Source organism: Manduca sexta, chromosome 16, assembly GCF_014839805.1.
Source record: "Manduca sexta isolate Smith_Timp_Sample1 chromosome 16, JHU_Msex_v1.0, whole genome shotgun sequence".
Taxonomy (NCBI): Eukaryota; Metazoa; Arthropoda; class Insecta; order Lepidoptera; family Sphingidae; genus Manduca; species Manduca sexta.
The window spans coordinates 3,707,843-3,722,962 of NC_051130.1; the positions used below are offsets into that span (position 1 = coordinate 3,707,843).

Consider the following 15,120-nt stretch of genomic DNA (forward strand, 5'->3'; position numbering starts at 1 on the left):
TCAAGGTCCATTTTCATACATTTTGTTTCGGCTTTAATCTGGGTAACTAAACAAGTATTGGCAAGTAAAGAATTTAAATTCACGTCTAGTTAGTGATTAGTTCTCGCAGTTGAAGAAAAATGTAAAAATAATTAATAATCATGGATATTTCGGCCTTTAAAATTTAATATGACGAAATTTTAAAGGCCGAAATATCCATGATTATTAATTATTTTTACATTTTTCTTCAACTGCGAGAACTAATCACTAACTAGACGTGAATTTAAATTCTTTACTTGCCAATACTTGTTTAGTTACCCAGATTAAAGCCGAAACAAAATGTATGAAAATGGACCTTGAGCTACCACCTTAAGAACTAGTATTCGGTGTGACAATAATAATATATCGATACCTACTATCCACATGTTTAAAAATATCATCGAAAATAAAAATCAAAATTATACGAAATAATGAGAGAATCGATTTTCATCCCTTTACATAATATTTGGCGGGAATGTTTGACATTTTACGCGTTGTTAACTGTCAAATGTTTCTCAAACTCTTTGACGCAAAGTTGACGTTTATAAATTTTGAAACGTTTGTACGTTTTAAAATAGCCTAAAACAATTTAAAATTAACTTGCTATATTTACAAAAATAACACAATGACGCGTAGGAGAACGGCGGCATCTAAAGCAGTAACGTGGCTCAGTGAAGAAATACATGATTCCAGTACTGTCTCAAATTCATTTCATTATTACGAGTAAGTACATTCAAATAAATATAAATGTGTGAACTTTGTAATCATAAATGAATTATTACCACTTTTCTTTCTTAATTTTCATATTACAGGTTTTGCTCGTAGCTGCAACCGCTTCAAAGACTTCTTTCAATTAAAGAAACAACTCAAACATTTTAATTTAATATATTTGTAAAATTCCAATACTTTAAAATAACGTCTTAATACTATTTTTGTTAGGAATTACATTAAAGGATTTACCATTCCACAGAAAATTCAAATTCGGTAACATAATTGGACAAATTGGAGACTATGTGCTCATATCTAATGCTGATGCTGCGGAACCGGACACAGAGGCCGGCTGTGACGCTGCCCGGATTGTAGCTTTGTATGAAGATAGCTCTAACAAGAACGATCCATTTAGAGCAAAAGTGGTTTGGTACACGCGACCAAGTGACTTGCCCAACTGGTGCTTTCAGTATACAGAGCCTATCAGCTTCCTTGAGACTGAAGTATGTATATATGTCTGCAGTTACTAAATTAATTTATTATTAATTTTAATTTTATTAAATAAGAAATGATATTGCTTGACTGCTTATTTATTTCAAAACTCCATTAATGCTGCTCATTATGATGCCACTATATTGATCCAATTTATTTCTTTTAGGTAATAGAGGACCATCGCCCATTTAACACCAATGTATCAATAGAAACTTTCTTTAAAAAATGTTTTATTAACCTTACATTCACAAAAGACTGGGATGAAAACAATAAACCTCTTCACTATATTTGCCGATACCGTCTTATGTCTTTAAGTAAAAGGAAAACATTGTTTGAGCCAGTTTTAGAACAAGAGAGGAGAGCTCTGGCACTTTTAAGTACACCTGCCAAAAATACCGCATTACCAAAAGCCAGAACACCTAAAACCCCAAATAGCTTAATAAAAAGAATGAGTAAGGTATCTCTATCAGAGCAAAAAAACTGGAGTATATCCAAGAATGATGGTACAAAACTCCTGCTCAAAAGAGCCATACTGGCTGATAAAAATGAAAAAGACTCGCCAAAAAAAAATACGCCGAAAGATATCCTGAAATTAGATAGTACACCAAAATCTGCTCTGGAAACACCAAAGAGTTCGAAGAAACTTAGCAAAGCTAATATAGAAGATGTGCTGTCTATGGAATTGCAAGAGCATTCTGATGAAGAACTGCCAACATTGATTATACGACAGCATGTACCTACCACACCGAAACGCAAACAGTCTGTAACAAAGACTGATTCAGATACTCCTAAAAGAACATTGCTATTTGATGATGAGGAAAAAGCTTATGCTACTAGATCTGGTCGCGTTACGAAGAATCCTGTTAATTATATGGAACAGGAAGTGTCCCCCATTAAAAGTACTCCGAAAAGAGTTCCACGCAAGGTATCAGAAAGTGATGACGATTTCAAACCTGGACCAAAGACTCCTAAAACCCCTAGAACGCCCAGAACTCCCAGAGGAACAAATACACCAAAACGTAGCGTTACAAAGAGGATATTGACAAGCCAGTTAACGCCTACCTTACGTGCTAGAGCACATTCAGTTGATAATATTGATGGTAAGTGGTAACCCATGGATAATTCTTTTTTATGGAATAATGTTTCTTTTTGGACTAATCATATTTTTTTTCCAGAAAATGCGAAAGAGAATAAGTCTTTACCAGGTCGCGAAAATCAAATGGATGAGATTCTTTCGTTTGTAAGAACAAAGTTGCTAGATGGATCAAGTGGGTAAGGGAGAGTCTATTATATTTTATACTACATTTCATACAATAATTATTACTTCATACTATAGTAAATAATATACTTCTAATTAAGGCTACTCCAATATTGATCTGCTTTCACTAAATGCATGGTGGACTAAGACTTAGTATAAACATTAGAAATTCACTCTAAGCCAACATAATAATCCATGGCTCATATTAAGGCTCCACAAAAACTTTGTCAGTTTAATTTTGTATCGAGCCCTGCAGTCTACACTGGGGGAAACTTGCAAATGGGATATTGGATTCTCCCAGCTTAGCAACTGCAGGGACCTGAAAGAAAGTTGGAAAGAAATAGGGGACGCATGTATGGGGGAAGGAGAAGGAACCCTCTTAGGATGGGAGAAGAGGTCAAGAAATATTCATGACCTCCTCATAGGCCTCAATGTGAATTGGCAACCATGAGTTATAAATACCTAACTGTGTGCCTAAGGCCGCGACAAATGTCCTGCCGCGCATTCGGTGTCTAGACAGAGTGCACAAGAATTGCCTCAGGGGGAAACTGCGATCTACCTGACCCCAAGGTTCCATGTAATAAACAATAATCTGTTTTCAGTTGTATGTACATATCAGGGGTGCCAGGGACAGGAAAAACTGCAACAGTATGTTCAGCTTTACGAATCCTTAAGGAAGAGGTGGATCTCCCTGATTTCCAACTGGTTGAAGTGAATGGCATGAGGATTGCAGAACCTAGGCAAGCTTACGTGCAAATATACAAACAGCTTACGGGTTAGTTTACAAAATATATGTAAAGTGGAATTGATTATTTTAAATGTTAAGCCAACAAATGTTTATACCCGTTTTATTATTATAGCACCATAATCAAACTTGTGTTATATATAAGTTTTATTTGAGCCAGTGATCACATTAACTAATGAATCTCCAAGAAATATAATATACTAAAAAATTAAGAGAGCAGACACAGGAAAAATTATCAAAAAAATGACAATTTAAGAAAATGAAATCATAACTCATAAATGAGAAATGCATAGTATTAAATTATCAATAATGAATAAGTTTTGGATGTTCTATTAACATTAAATATTTATTATGACAGGGAAGACAGTGGTGTGGGAGCAAGCATGTTCCTTATTAGAAAAACGATTTACAAACCCTGGACCTAGAAGAACACCAACTGTACTATTAGTGGATGAGGTAACATTTTTACCATTATTTCTTGTAAAAACATTCTAAACACATAGTTAACACTAGTTAAGTTGCAGCTCTGTCTGTATAAAAAGCCTTTCCCAGAGATGTCACCTGATCTACATTACTTTCAAAATTCATTCAAATTCATAACACTAACAATATCTTCATAAATTTGCGCTTATAAGTAGAATATAATTTTCCCTCCACTTTGTAACCCAAAACATGTTTCAGTTGGACGCCCTATGTACGCGGAGACAAGACGTCCTATATAGTATAATGGAGTGGGCGGCACATAACACAGCACTACTCACAGTGTTAGCTGTCGCCAACACCATGGACCTCCCTGAGCGAGCGCTGGCATCACGCGTTGCCTCACGACTTGGACTCACGCGACTCACGTTCCCACCCTACACGCACACACAGCTGCAACGGATTGTAGCGACGAGACTCGCCGATGCAAATGTTACTGCTGATGCGGTACAGTTGATTGCAAGGTATTGTAACTGTTATAAATTGATTATCGGCTGCTTTCAATAAACCAATTATAATAAGTCATTTGTAAGGATGTAAAATAAAACGTTATTCTGATTGGTAAATTTTAACGATGGTGCGAAAAAAAGCGATTAGGATAATTTATTAAAAACTACGGTAAATACTTGTTACACAAATGCAGACATTGAAATGTCCCGAAAAGTAATTTATCTGAAATGTATTTAAAAAATTTCATAAATATTTTTATTTCTCTGGGGTTTCACAATCAATGCAGGTTTTTATTATGTAACTGAATAACGAGGCAGGCTTTGCCTGACTTTTTATTATGTAACTGAATAACGAGGCAGGCTTTGCCTGGCTTTTTATTATGTAACTGAATAACGAGGCAGGCTTTGCCTGGCTTTTTATTATGTAACTGAATAACGAGGCAGGCTTTGCCTGGCTTTTTATTATGTAACTGAATAACGAGGCAGGCTTTGCCTGGCTGTTAGCAACACAACTACCCACAATTTCAATCTATAAAGCACTGCACAAATTATACTCATCAGGCCAAGTAATTACACTAGCTATAATGTTCTTAAAATATTAGTTGCACTTGTAAACTTGCAAAATCTTTATGCTGGAGATTTATAAAAAAATCCTTAAATTCTTTTTCTGCCTATGTTATTCATGTTTGCTTCTGCTTCAAAATATCTTTAAAAAATTCAGGAAAGTAGCCGCAGTGTCAGGCGACGCTCGACGCGCGTTAGCTCTTTGTGCCCGTGCTCTGGAACTTGCGGGGCCTGAGGGAGCAGGACTGAAGGAGGTACAACAGGCTCTAGGAGAAGCAGCGTCCAGTGCTGCTGTAAGAGCAATAAGGAATTGTTCTCCAGCTGAACGACTTATGCTCAGGGCTGTTGCTGCAGAGGTAATCTGAATATAACGGTCATAATTTATTGAGATTATTTCATTGTAGATCTAGTGCAAACTAAACCAATGGTAAAATTATGCCTAAATAACACTAAGTAATGTAAGCAGTGTAACTATTTATCCAAGAATAGAAAAAAATCTAGGCCGTTTATATTTTTTACTTTGCAAAAATACAATGATACCAGAGTAATTCTGTATTGCTGTGTGTGTTTTCTTTATACACTTGATTTACAATTGTTACTGAGCCCATTAAAATTTTGTATATTTAATTTTAATCTACAGGTTGAACGGACAGGCTCAGACGAAACAACATTATCTCGGGCGCTATCTACTGCAGCGGCCATCGTAGCTCTCGACGGTCGCCCCTATAAGTCCGCCGCCCACATCCGCGCCCCCACCCCTTCTCAAGCACAGGCAATATGCACCCGTCTGGCAGCAATCAGATTATTACTGTTGGAACCCAAACCCGCTGAACCCAGGCTCCTGCTCAACGTTAGCGCCGATGATGTACATTACGCCACCAGGCAGATTACTGTGTGATTAGTCGATTGTTTTTTGAATTAGTCGATTTTATAAATTATCGATTAAATTTTCACGTACATTCCTAATCTTATACTCGTACAGAGATATTTGTACTACACAAGTCGTTGATACGGCTAGGCTGTGACTATCTTATCTAATCCTTGATGTTCTGTTGAGTGGTCTGCCTTATTTTTACAAATATTGAAGGGTTGTCTGGTAAAAAATGTGTTTGGAATAAATGGACTTATTTTTTGTAATGAAATATCAGAATATTGTGCTCGAAAATGTTCTGTAATTTAATATGTTTTGAAAGTGGATAAATAAATACAGTAAACAATAATGATTTATGTGTTCAAGTATAAATAATGGTGTAATTTAGAAATATTAACGACTGACTATTTTTTTTTAAATAAAGTATTGAATATTAAATATCTATGAGTCGCCATGTTGAAGTATTTTCACAAGTGCTTCAACGTTATTGTCTCGAACTGCTTTCCGGCTTGCCGCTACTGCTGCTTTGCTGAATTTCCCAACTAAAAAATAAATAAAGTTAAATAAATTAGAACTGGTTACTTGGTTTATCGTCTACGCTAATACATTTATTTTTGCTTATAAAAAAGACCAACTCACCCCTCAATCTAGCTGCTTGTTGCAAAACGGTATGTAAATTTTTTAGCGAAGACACTGCCTGCTCCTGTGTTGCTCGTCTGACATGACAGCCAGTTAATAATTCTTCGTTGAGCATTACTACTTCTTTATAGCGATTAAGCATCTCTTTACTGGAAAAAATAAATCTGGTATTAACAATAATATAATAAATGTAATAAATACCTCTGACCTTTATTTATATTTACTTATGTATATTTAATAATAATAATAATATCGGCCTTGATTATACTTGTCCCACTGTTGGGCACGGGCCTCTACTACTGAGAGGGATTAGACCTTAGTCCACCACGCTGGCCTAGTGCGGATTGGTAGACTTCACACACCCTAGAAAATTCCTATAGAGAATTTTTCAAGTATGCAAGTTTCCTCACGATGTTTTCCTTCACCGTTAAAGCCTGTGATAATTCACAAAGAATACACGCATAATTTTTTAGAACATTCAGAGGTGTGTGCCCTTGGGATTTGAACCTGCGGACATTTGTCTCGGCAGTCCGTTCCATAACCAACAAAGCTATCGCCGCTTTGTATATTATTGTATATATATTATATGTATATTTAAATCGAGAATTATTATTTGTAGATACATACTAATCATATGTAGCGGCATCTTGCGCTGCTGGTAATAAAGCTGTTATAAGCTGTGCGCGTTCTGCAGTTTCTGCTGCTAATCGAGACCTTATTTCTCCTATTTGAGATGCATTTTCCATTTCTTCGCGCAACTTAGTTTCTGCTTCTGGGAAACTTGCAATTGACTGTAGGATTATCTTATGATAATTATCAAATAACTTTCTCTGTGCATTTAACATTTCACATTTCGATAATTCATGATTATTATCATGAATTATCGAAAAAAAGTAAACGACAAATATAGTCGATTATCTAATGGACACCCCTAAAAAAATGGCAGCGCGTCATTTACGCCGGCGTGCATAGCTGTCAAAAATCGTTTTCGAGTAAGGTTTTGTTTTACGTGTACCGTTTGATAATAAACCCCACAATGGTAGAAAACAATGAAATTGAGCTTTCCGAAGCTGAGGCTGAACAATACGATCGTCAAATCCGTCTATGGGGATTAGAATCTCAAAAAAGATTACGTGCATCTAAAGTTTTAATCATCGGCCTATCTGGGCTTGGCGCCGAAGTTGCGAAAAACGTGATTCTCTCAGGAGTGAAGAGTGTTTGCTTGCTCGACAATGAAAAGCTAAGAGAAACCGACCTTTACTCTCAGTTCCTCGCACCTCCGGATAAAATTGGCGAAAACAGAGCGGAAGCATCGTTGCAAAGAGCTAAAGCACTAAATCCTATGGTCGATATAACTGCGACGACGAAAGGTGTAGACGAGCTTCCAGACAGTTTTTTCACAGAGTTCGATATCGTCTGTGCCACGGGGCTAAAGCAAGAGCAATTGGAACGTATCAACAACGCCTGCAGAGACAGCAACAAGAAATTCTTATGCGGCGATGTTTGGGGTATGTACGGCTACATGTTTGCCGATCTTGTAGACCACGAATACTCTGAAGAGATTGTGCAACACAAAGCGGTGAAACGCGGACCAGACGATACAGAGAAAAACGCGAGAGAAACCGTGAGTATAACAGTGAAACGTCGCGCTATTTACGTGCCGCTGCAAAATGCGCTTTCCGCTGACTGGTCGAAACCAGAGCTGAGGTCGAGATTACGTCGCGGAGATCCCTCATACTTTGTCATGAAGATCCTGCTTCGCTTCAGAGACGAGTACAACAGGAACCCAGATCCAGTGAAAAGGAAAGCTGACACAGCCATACTGTTACGAATGAGGGACGAACTTGTGAAGGAGTTGTCACTTCCTGCAGGGTTTGTGAGTGATGCACTACTGTATGATGTATTTGGAACGGTGTCGGGTGCTGCAGCGGTCATCGGAGGAGTAATTGGTCAAGAAGTAGTAAAGGCAGTGAGCCAAAGAGAGCCTCCACATAATAACATGTTCTTTTTCAATCCCGTCAAGTGTGTGGGTTTTGTTGAACTCTATGGTCAGTGATTAATGTAAACAATTTTTAAATGGAAGTATAATTATTTAAGAGTAACTTGGTTTTTACTTTATATTCTGCCCTGTTAATTAAAATTATCTTTATGGAATTTTACAGTTAATTCGTTTTTGATTAAATTCTTACCTACATAGGGCTGATTTTGTGTTGTGAACTAGAAATAGGTTACATAAGTTTTTTTATATCTATGAACATGATACAAATAATTGAGGGTAGGTTATAAATAAAGAAAACAACAGGAACAAAGATTATTTTGTAGGTCTGTTAGGTATTTTGTTGTCTTCAATAGCTTATATTTTTGTAGTTATAAGCATTACTACAAAACTGCTACTTCAGATGAAGTTGCTGCAGTTTTATGATTGGGCTGAACCATTTATGAATAGACAAACTGAGATTAATGTCATCTACCTTAATGTTATTGTACTGAAGTACATAATACCTTAATATGTTTTAGAGAGTACTGTTTTCAAGTTGGCTATTTATATATGTGAGGAGCAAAAAATAAAAGTCCTCAATTTCAACAATTTTGAATAAATAGTTTGTTTAACAGAAACAACTAAGTTACCGCGTGAGGCCAATGGTGTAAGTGTGAGGCTTTGGATGGTTGCATAGTGCACCACTCCCCCTGCAAACCTGCCACTGGCTATATGTCTGATTACGACTGAATGACAAATCAAGTATGCCACTTGCCTGATGGTCAGGGATATACCTGCCTATAGATAAAGCAACATTTTGAATTACAGGGTACTGTGTGACACTCTACTGGACTCGTCACCCTGATACATGAAATGTTGTCTCATAATGCCTAGTAATTATGCTGGCTACAAAGTGCATATACACTGCTGCTTAGTTGTAGAAATAGACATAGTGGTAATAACTATCGACACTAAATAGGAGTTAATACAACATGTTCTTTGTTACGCGCCGCTAACCTAGCCGATGTCCCGAAGTATTCGACTGCGCGGGCAGGCTGGCAGAAGAGAAGATATGTCACGCGGCGACTATTCTATTATTCTCTTTGGTTGGACGTTGTCAAAATATGTCTAAAATTGTATTCTGTAATTATTTTGCTAATATAATGTTTACTGTAAAAAGAGCGTTTAACAAATTCTAATACTTACGGACAAATGCGATAGATTCAAAAATACTGCCAGACTTTGTATTAAATCTCCCGCCAATCTTATATCATGTGTTTTAATCTTAACTTGTCCATCAGCTTCGAAATCCATACTCAAACTCGTCATATCTCTCAAACACGTCAAATTCACATGAAATTCCTTCGCATCCTCCGGTTTTAGCTCTAATTCATCTTCTAGAAGAAAGTTCTGATTGAACCAGATGCATATTCTTTGCACTCTTTCAGTAATTCGAAAGGTCACGTAACTGCTGCGTTGAGAAATATTGTTAGGAGATGCTAGAGTGTACATAGAGAATCTTGGTAGCTGTTTCGTCAACTCAAATATGTGAAATTGTTCGCTATCTGGATATCCAACTAAAGCCTGGAAAATACAACCAAATATTTATACCAAAAATATTTAGTAACTAGTTATAAATGATTTAACACTATTGAATCCTTCGGTCAACAATATCACTTGAATCACACACTATTTAAATTTACCGCCCAATTAGTGGTCTCTGGCCTTTACTCCCTAAAGTCGTCTCCGTTTGGTTGTTTAGTATTATATATGGTTTTCATAAAATGTATTTTGAAAAAAAAAAACTATTTATAAATTTTCCTCTAGTTATAATTTGTTATGATGTAAATGTAACGATGTAAGTTGTGTTTTTATAAAAGTGGATATCTGACAATACCTTAATATGCACATCTACTGGAATGTCTCTCGGTGGATTCAATGGTACATGTAGTATGGAGCGAAGTCTTGATGGCTCTGGATGGCGCGCCAGAGTCTCTCCTGTTTCAAATATACCTTCAGCTAACACCATTGCTGCTCGAACTATCGTGTCATTATTCGTTGAGATTGCTAGTTGCAAGCCGTTCTGGTAAAAAGGAAAACTGATTAGGTCCGATAGACGATTTGCGTACATACAGGTTACACACAAAAAGCAATGCAGAGCTTACTACGCTTAGTAGTTAGTTAGTAAGCTATATAGTTACATATCTGATGAAAAAGTTAGTATTGTACATTAAAAAAAACTATGTCCAAGAATATCGTTACAAGAAAAATATTAAAACTTTAATAAAAATTAAAGCGCCAATAAAAACCAAAAAATAATTTTACGTTACTTATGTAAGCCGGTTATCAATTTTGGAGTCGGTGTCTAATTAAAATTAAACATAGTTTCCGTACATTAATTTATATCTAGCTTAACCAGTAATTTTATTCAGTCACAGACTCCAAAATTGGTTACCAGTATATAGGTAGTGTTAGATTATTTTTTGGTTTTTAGTGTTTTTAAATGCAGTATTATAATCTTTAGTTAAAAAGTTTTTTTAGTCAGTTCAAAATTAGACAGTTAGACTTCAGTCAATGAACCATCATAGGATGTCTTGATTTTAAAGTTAGTCAGATAGGTAAGTAAAACATAAACACAACTTTATTCTACGGTATTTACGGTAATATTGACCGAGTCTTAAGTTATGTATACGAAAACTTATACTACCTCTTCTGGGGCATGTAAAACAATTACTTGAAGTCGTGTATTAGTCGGCATTGCAGTAGCCGGTCGTTCTACATCATCAGCATTAGACGCGTTTGCGGCGTTGGCTTCATAATGTTGCAATTCCACCAATAACGCTTGTTTTTTGTTAAGTAACTCGGTTATAGCTAGTCGATCTTCATCAGAGGGTAACTTTTTTGATGCCGCACTGAAGCTAGTGTTCTCTTGATAAGGTGGGTAGCCTAGAACTAGTAAAATAAGTGTACAAGTGGAATTAGTGTTAGATTTCAAAATTAAGAAGTGCAATATGGAAGGTAAAGCATAACGTAATGTCTTAAGACGGACGCCTACCTTTAGCTTGCAAAGCGGGGCTAATTGGTTAGGTGAGCGTATTAGCTCTTTCAATAAGATCAGGTAGTTTAATTTGAATTTCTAACATTCGCGTAAACATAAGATCTGGTACCCACATTTAAGGATGTCAATGTGTACCTATTCTAAATGTCACGCATGGCCAACCTATGTAAAAGTTATAAAATTTATATCATACGTGAAAGTTTCAACGTTATTTAAATATTATTAGTTGGTTGACATAATACTTAAAGTTTATAAAAATAGATATGGCTGATCCATACGATCACAAAGCTAAATAAAAACATATGCATTTAATTGCTTTTTGCGTTTTACCTTCGCCTTTGCTAGAGACGCAGACCAAATCTGCCACTCCCACGGATCGGTAGTCGGCGAGCAACATGGCGGCTCCGTTGGCGCGCATTTGCACTCGTCGAAGCACTTTTCCGGAACTACCCTCGCGCCAATCGACTCGACCGTTGGCCCAACAACACACCAGCGTTTCGCCGGACCATTGCAGAGAGATGGAGTTTTGTTTCGACTAAAAATATGACAATTCGTAATGAAAAATATTACAGATGCATAAATAAAATTATAGAATTACAATTTCGTAGGCGTCACGCACTCTCCATGTTGGTTGCGCTAAATTTAATAATGAAAAGGTACAACCGTACGACTATTTAAAACGAAAAGTTTAGTTGCAGTGATACATTTTATTCAAAACTGCTTTGCTAAGTAAGTTTTCAAAATTGAAACTATTTTCATACCTTGACTCTCCACAAGCGAATACCTTCTTCGTAGATACCAATTGTTCCATTTGCCAATCCATAAGCGAATCTCACTTCGTTTATAAGCGTAAGACATGTAACTGGACCAGTCTCCGGTAATTCCGCTATAAATTGATTATTTTTCAACACTCTGATGTATGAATCATCGCTACCTATTATAAGCTAAAAATCAAAATCCATTAGTAGGCATATAGGTAGGAATATAAATGATTTCTAAATATAGGTTAAATGATGATTTATTTCAGCATAGAAGTGAATTAACTAATGAATATCCCATCCAAATATAATCGGTATATATATCGGCCTTATGCTTGTATTATTAATAAATAATATTATTATAATAATGTCTCTATTAAAAATCTTTACATAAAATTGGAAACATACAAGATGGCGCACCGTCGCCATGCATAAAATTTTTCACACACACACACACAACTTATGTATCACTAAAAGGTTGTGCAGAGGCGCCACCAGGGCACCAACTTATCGCCAAGTGTATTCCGTCCTATGATGTGATAGGGGGAGAGGCTATCGCCATATCGGGCCCAAATTCCAGACTCTGGGCTGATACTAATACCCAAATATCACTTTGTTCGAGTCAGGATTTGAACCGAGGACCTCAGAGCGCTGCCGTACTGTTCATGCAGTACAACTACGCCACCAAGGCAGTCATAAGATTTTTCACTAAAGGATTAATTCCAAATTTGAATATAAACCCACCTCAGTTTCCCCATCCTTATCAAAGTCAAAAGTGATCATGGCACAGACTTTTCCTCCGACAACGTTCCAGAACAGTTCATCGCCTTCCCAAGTCAGTCCATGCACGGAACTGTTGCCTCCTACTATGGCCAGAGTGTCTGTATATTTGCCAAAACTGCCCGTCATTATTATATTTACTCCATCTGGAGCTTCTCTGAAGAAGAGATCAGTGTTTTCGTGGACATCATACGCTGAAAACGAAAATTGCGTAATTATAACGTGGCGGATAATGTGATAGGTTTAAACCTATTTAATAAATTAGTCGCTGCTTACGACAGATACGGGATGCCATGCTGGAATTCTTTAGATGCCCCCGAGCCACAGGGCAACCCACTAACCTTAGCACAGTTTAAAGAAGTTATAGGCATTTAGAAATACAGTTCTATTGTCGAAATTAAGTTTTCTGCAGCAAATTCCATTGCAGTTTTCCCTATTGTTGTAAGTACTTAAGTAGTTTTAACCAAATGAGCTGATTCGAAAGATCGTCTAGTTGTAGGGAGGTAATTATTTTATGCGTATACACGTAGCGCAGTTTTTTTTTAAAATTTAGCACTTAAGTATTTATACTTTTATATAATATAGTTTGATTAGATAGCTGAGATAAATAAATTTACGTAATAAAAATGTAAGTGGTGAAATAAACATATCTATCTTTATGTTTCAACCTATATAACTCAATATTCGAGGATGTGTTTAAGTTTATTGTGGTGAGATAAGTAATGAAAACCGAGGATCCTGTCGGGAATAACCTAACTATTTACTACAAGGAAAAAGTTTAATATTTCAATGGAAAATGTGGTATGATTAAATATTTTTAACTAGATATATTGTTAAATGCAATTATATTTTAAGTTGACCATCTAAATTTAGTAGGTACATACATTTTAAATGTATAGGTACTTTTTTTATTTGTCGTTAGATGATAATAAGCATAAACATTTAAGTTTGTTCCGTCCTACAAATGCTTGTAAAAGACATTAAGTAAACTACAAAATAAAATTAGACTCTAGGGAGCATTGGTAAGCGTAACTTCCAAATATTATAAATGTGCATATAAACTACCCTCATTTATAACCAAAACAGAAGTTCCATTTTACCCAGAATTTGTGTAGGTGACCCGATAAGTAACATATCTCTGGCAGTGTTAGGTCTTAATGGGCCTGCCGCAAGTGCCACTACAGCCTGACTCAGATTCAGTTCGGACACTTCTCCATGGGCCTGTGATCGTTGCGTTCTGCCACTTGCCACAGCCCCATATGGGTGGTGGATTATTATCTAAAATTAAATTGTTTATTAAATTATGCATATATTTTAAATTAGTGTAGTACTGATAATTGCTGCTTAGGTGGCGCAGTTATTTCTCGGAACCACTGCTGTGGATGAGGTCTCATGTTCGAGTCCGGGGTCGGAAAATGTGACATTGGATATGACCGTTTAGTACGAGCCCCAGATTTTAATATTATGCCCGGTAAATAGAAATACGCTCGTCCCTTTAATTAGTATAAAATAAATTAACATAACTGACGAAATGTGAATGTGATAAAAATACTGTATACCCCTGAGAAAGGTAAAAAGTCCTTATGCTCTATAGTACTACACCAACGCAAATAAATTAAGTACTTATATTTTTTGTTTTCTTGCCTCCCGATGAATGGCCTTATTCGTTTTTTTAATTGTTAAAATATGGAACAATAATCATCTAGATGTTTATTAGAATGATCACTGTTCCATTTTTTATCTTAAATACTTGTTCATAAATAACAATACTTATATCGTATTTTTTTTTTAATAATAACAATCGTTTCCTATGCTGTTACTTCTCATACTTTATCATATCCAGCAGATGCAGTAAGGCATGGATGTGTTCCATCATATTTCGCTATAACGGCTACACCTGGAGTTACTTTGTGATTTAACTCCAATTTGAACACCGGCTGCACCGTAGACATTTGCATTTTTTACCACTCTGTGTTTTGTTTACCACTAATTAACTATAACCAACGAGCGCTATAACGATGTTTGAACTCCATTGCTATAGTAACTAGATGTCTAAATGGATGCTATGCCTATTATGTAATAATGAATCATTAATTATTGAAAATAAATGTGTAACTCCAGAGATTACAATTTTAAATTATTTTAACTGCATTTATTTAACCTAGTCTCTTTTTATCTTTCATTACTTAAAAAGGAAATTGCTTAGGGTAGTATAGAACGATTTTCGTTGCCAAGTAAATGGTGCGTTGATAAGCAATTGTCAATGTCAAATTGACAAGCCAAGTCGAGATTCGAATCGAATTTAGACCAGACCCGTTTAAC

General features: G+C 36.1%; 4 protein-coding genes across 5 annotated transcripts in view; 3 read left to right on the top strand and 1 right to left on the bottom strand.

The window, feature by feature from the left end:
- The first annotated feature begins 493 nt into the window (after positions 1-493).
- On the top strand, positions 494-5,934 carry LOC115447359 (origin recognition complex subunit 1). Its single transcript, XM_030174386.2, has 9 exons — positions 494-741; positions 989-1,229; positions 1,385-2,318; positions 2,394-2,490; positions 3,079-3,251; positions 3,580-3,677; positions 3,903-4,165; positions 4,872-5,070; positions 5,355-5,934. The coding sequence occupies exons 1-9, from the start codon at positions 644-646 to the stop codon at positions 5,610-5,612; spliced, it is 2,361 nt and encodes a 786-aa protein (XP_030030246.2). The 5' UTR covers positions 494-643; the 3' UTR covers positions 5,613-5,934.
- LOC115447360 (Bardet-Biedl syndrome 2 protein homolog) lies at positions 5,865-14,851 on the bottom strand. 2 transcript variants are annotated; one of them, XM_030174387.2, is made up of 11 exons: positions 14,628-14,851; positions 13,899-14,076; positions 12,763-12,992; positions 12,022-12,204; positions 11,591-11,795; positions 10,910-11,154; positions 10,100-10,285; positions 9,409-9,786; positions 6,852-7,015; positions 6,225-6,373; positions 5,865-6,127 (listed from the first exon to the last, which is right to left on the bottom strand). In XM_030174387.2, exons 1-11 carry the CDS (start codon positions 14,754-14,756, stop codon positions 6,027-6,029), a joined length of 2,148 nt encoding a protein of 715 aa, XP_030030247.2. In that variant the 5' UTR covers positions 14,757-14,851; the 3' UTR covers positions 5,865-6,026. The 2 variants fall into 2 exon arrangements, with proteins under 2 accessions (XP_030030247.2, XP_037294953.1); XM_037439056.1 differs by lacking the exons at positions 13,899-14,076; positions 14,628-14,851 and adding an exon at positions 13,075-13,309.
- LOC115447361 (SUMO-activating enzyme subunit 1) lies at positions 7,173-8,327 on the top strand. Its single transcript, XM_030174388.2, has one exon. The coding sequence runs from the start codon at positions 7,261-7,263 to the stop codon at positions 8,278-8,280; it is 1,020 nt and encodes a 339-aa protein (XP_030030248.2). The 5' UTR covers positions 7,173-7,260; the 3' UTR covers positions 8,281-8,327.
- LOC115447364 (1-acylglycerol-3-phosphate O-acyltransferase ABHD5) overlaps positions 13,516-15,120 on the top strand; it is a 34,208-nt gene continuing 32,603 nt past the window's right edge. The window contains exon 1 of the mRNA XM_037439058.1: positions 13,516-13,599. Coding sequence (XP_037294955.1) covers positions 13,595-13,599 — 5 coding nt within the window. The 5' untranslated portion in view covers positions 13,516-13,594. The remainder of the gene's footprint in view (positions 13,600-15,120) is intronic.

What these genes read in the sequence shown, in the direction of transcription:
- LOC115447361 (XM_030174388.2), top strand. Translation starts at nt 7,261, where the DNA reads ATGGTAGAAAACAATGAAATTGAGCTTTCCGAAGCTGAGGCTGAACAA.
- LOC115447359 (XM_030174386.2), top strand. Translation starts at nt 644, where the DNA reads ATGACGCGTAGGAGAACGGCGGCATCTAAAGCAGTAACGTGGCTCAGT. An exon ending in AATTCATTTCATTATTACGA is followed by an intron (nt 742 to 988) that starts GTAAGTACATTC and finishes ACCATTCCACAG; the next exon opens with AAAATTCAAATTCGGTAACA. An exon ending in AATATACAAACAGCTTACGG is followed by an intron (nt 3,252 to 3,579) that starts GTTAGTTTACAA and finishes TTATTATGACAG; the next exon opens with GGAAGACAGTGGTGTGGGAG.
- LOC115447360 (XM_030174387.2), bottom strand. Translation starts at nt 14,756, where the DNA reads ATGCAAATGTCTACGGTGCAGCCGGTGTTCAAATTGGAGTTAAATCAC. An exon ending in ATAAGGATGGGGAAACTGAG is followed by an intron (nt 12,205 to 12,762) that starts GTGGGTTTATAT and finishes TTTGATTTTTAG; the next exon opens with CTTATAATAGGTAGCGATGA. An exon ending in CAGTAGATGTGCATATTAAG is followed by an intron (nt 9,787 to 10,099) that starts GTATTGTCAGAT and finishes TGTATTTTCCAG; the next exon opens with GCTTTAGTTGGATATCCAGA.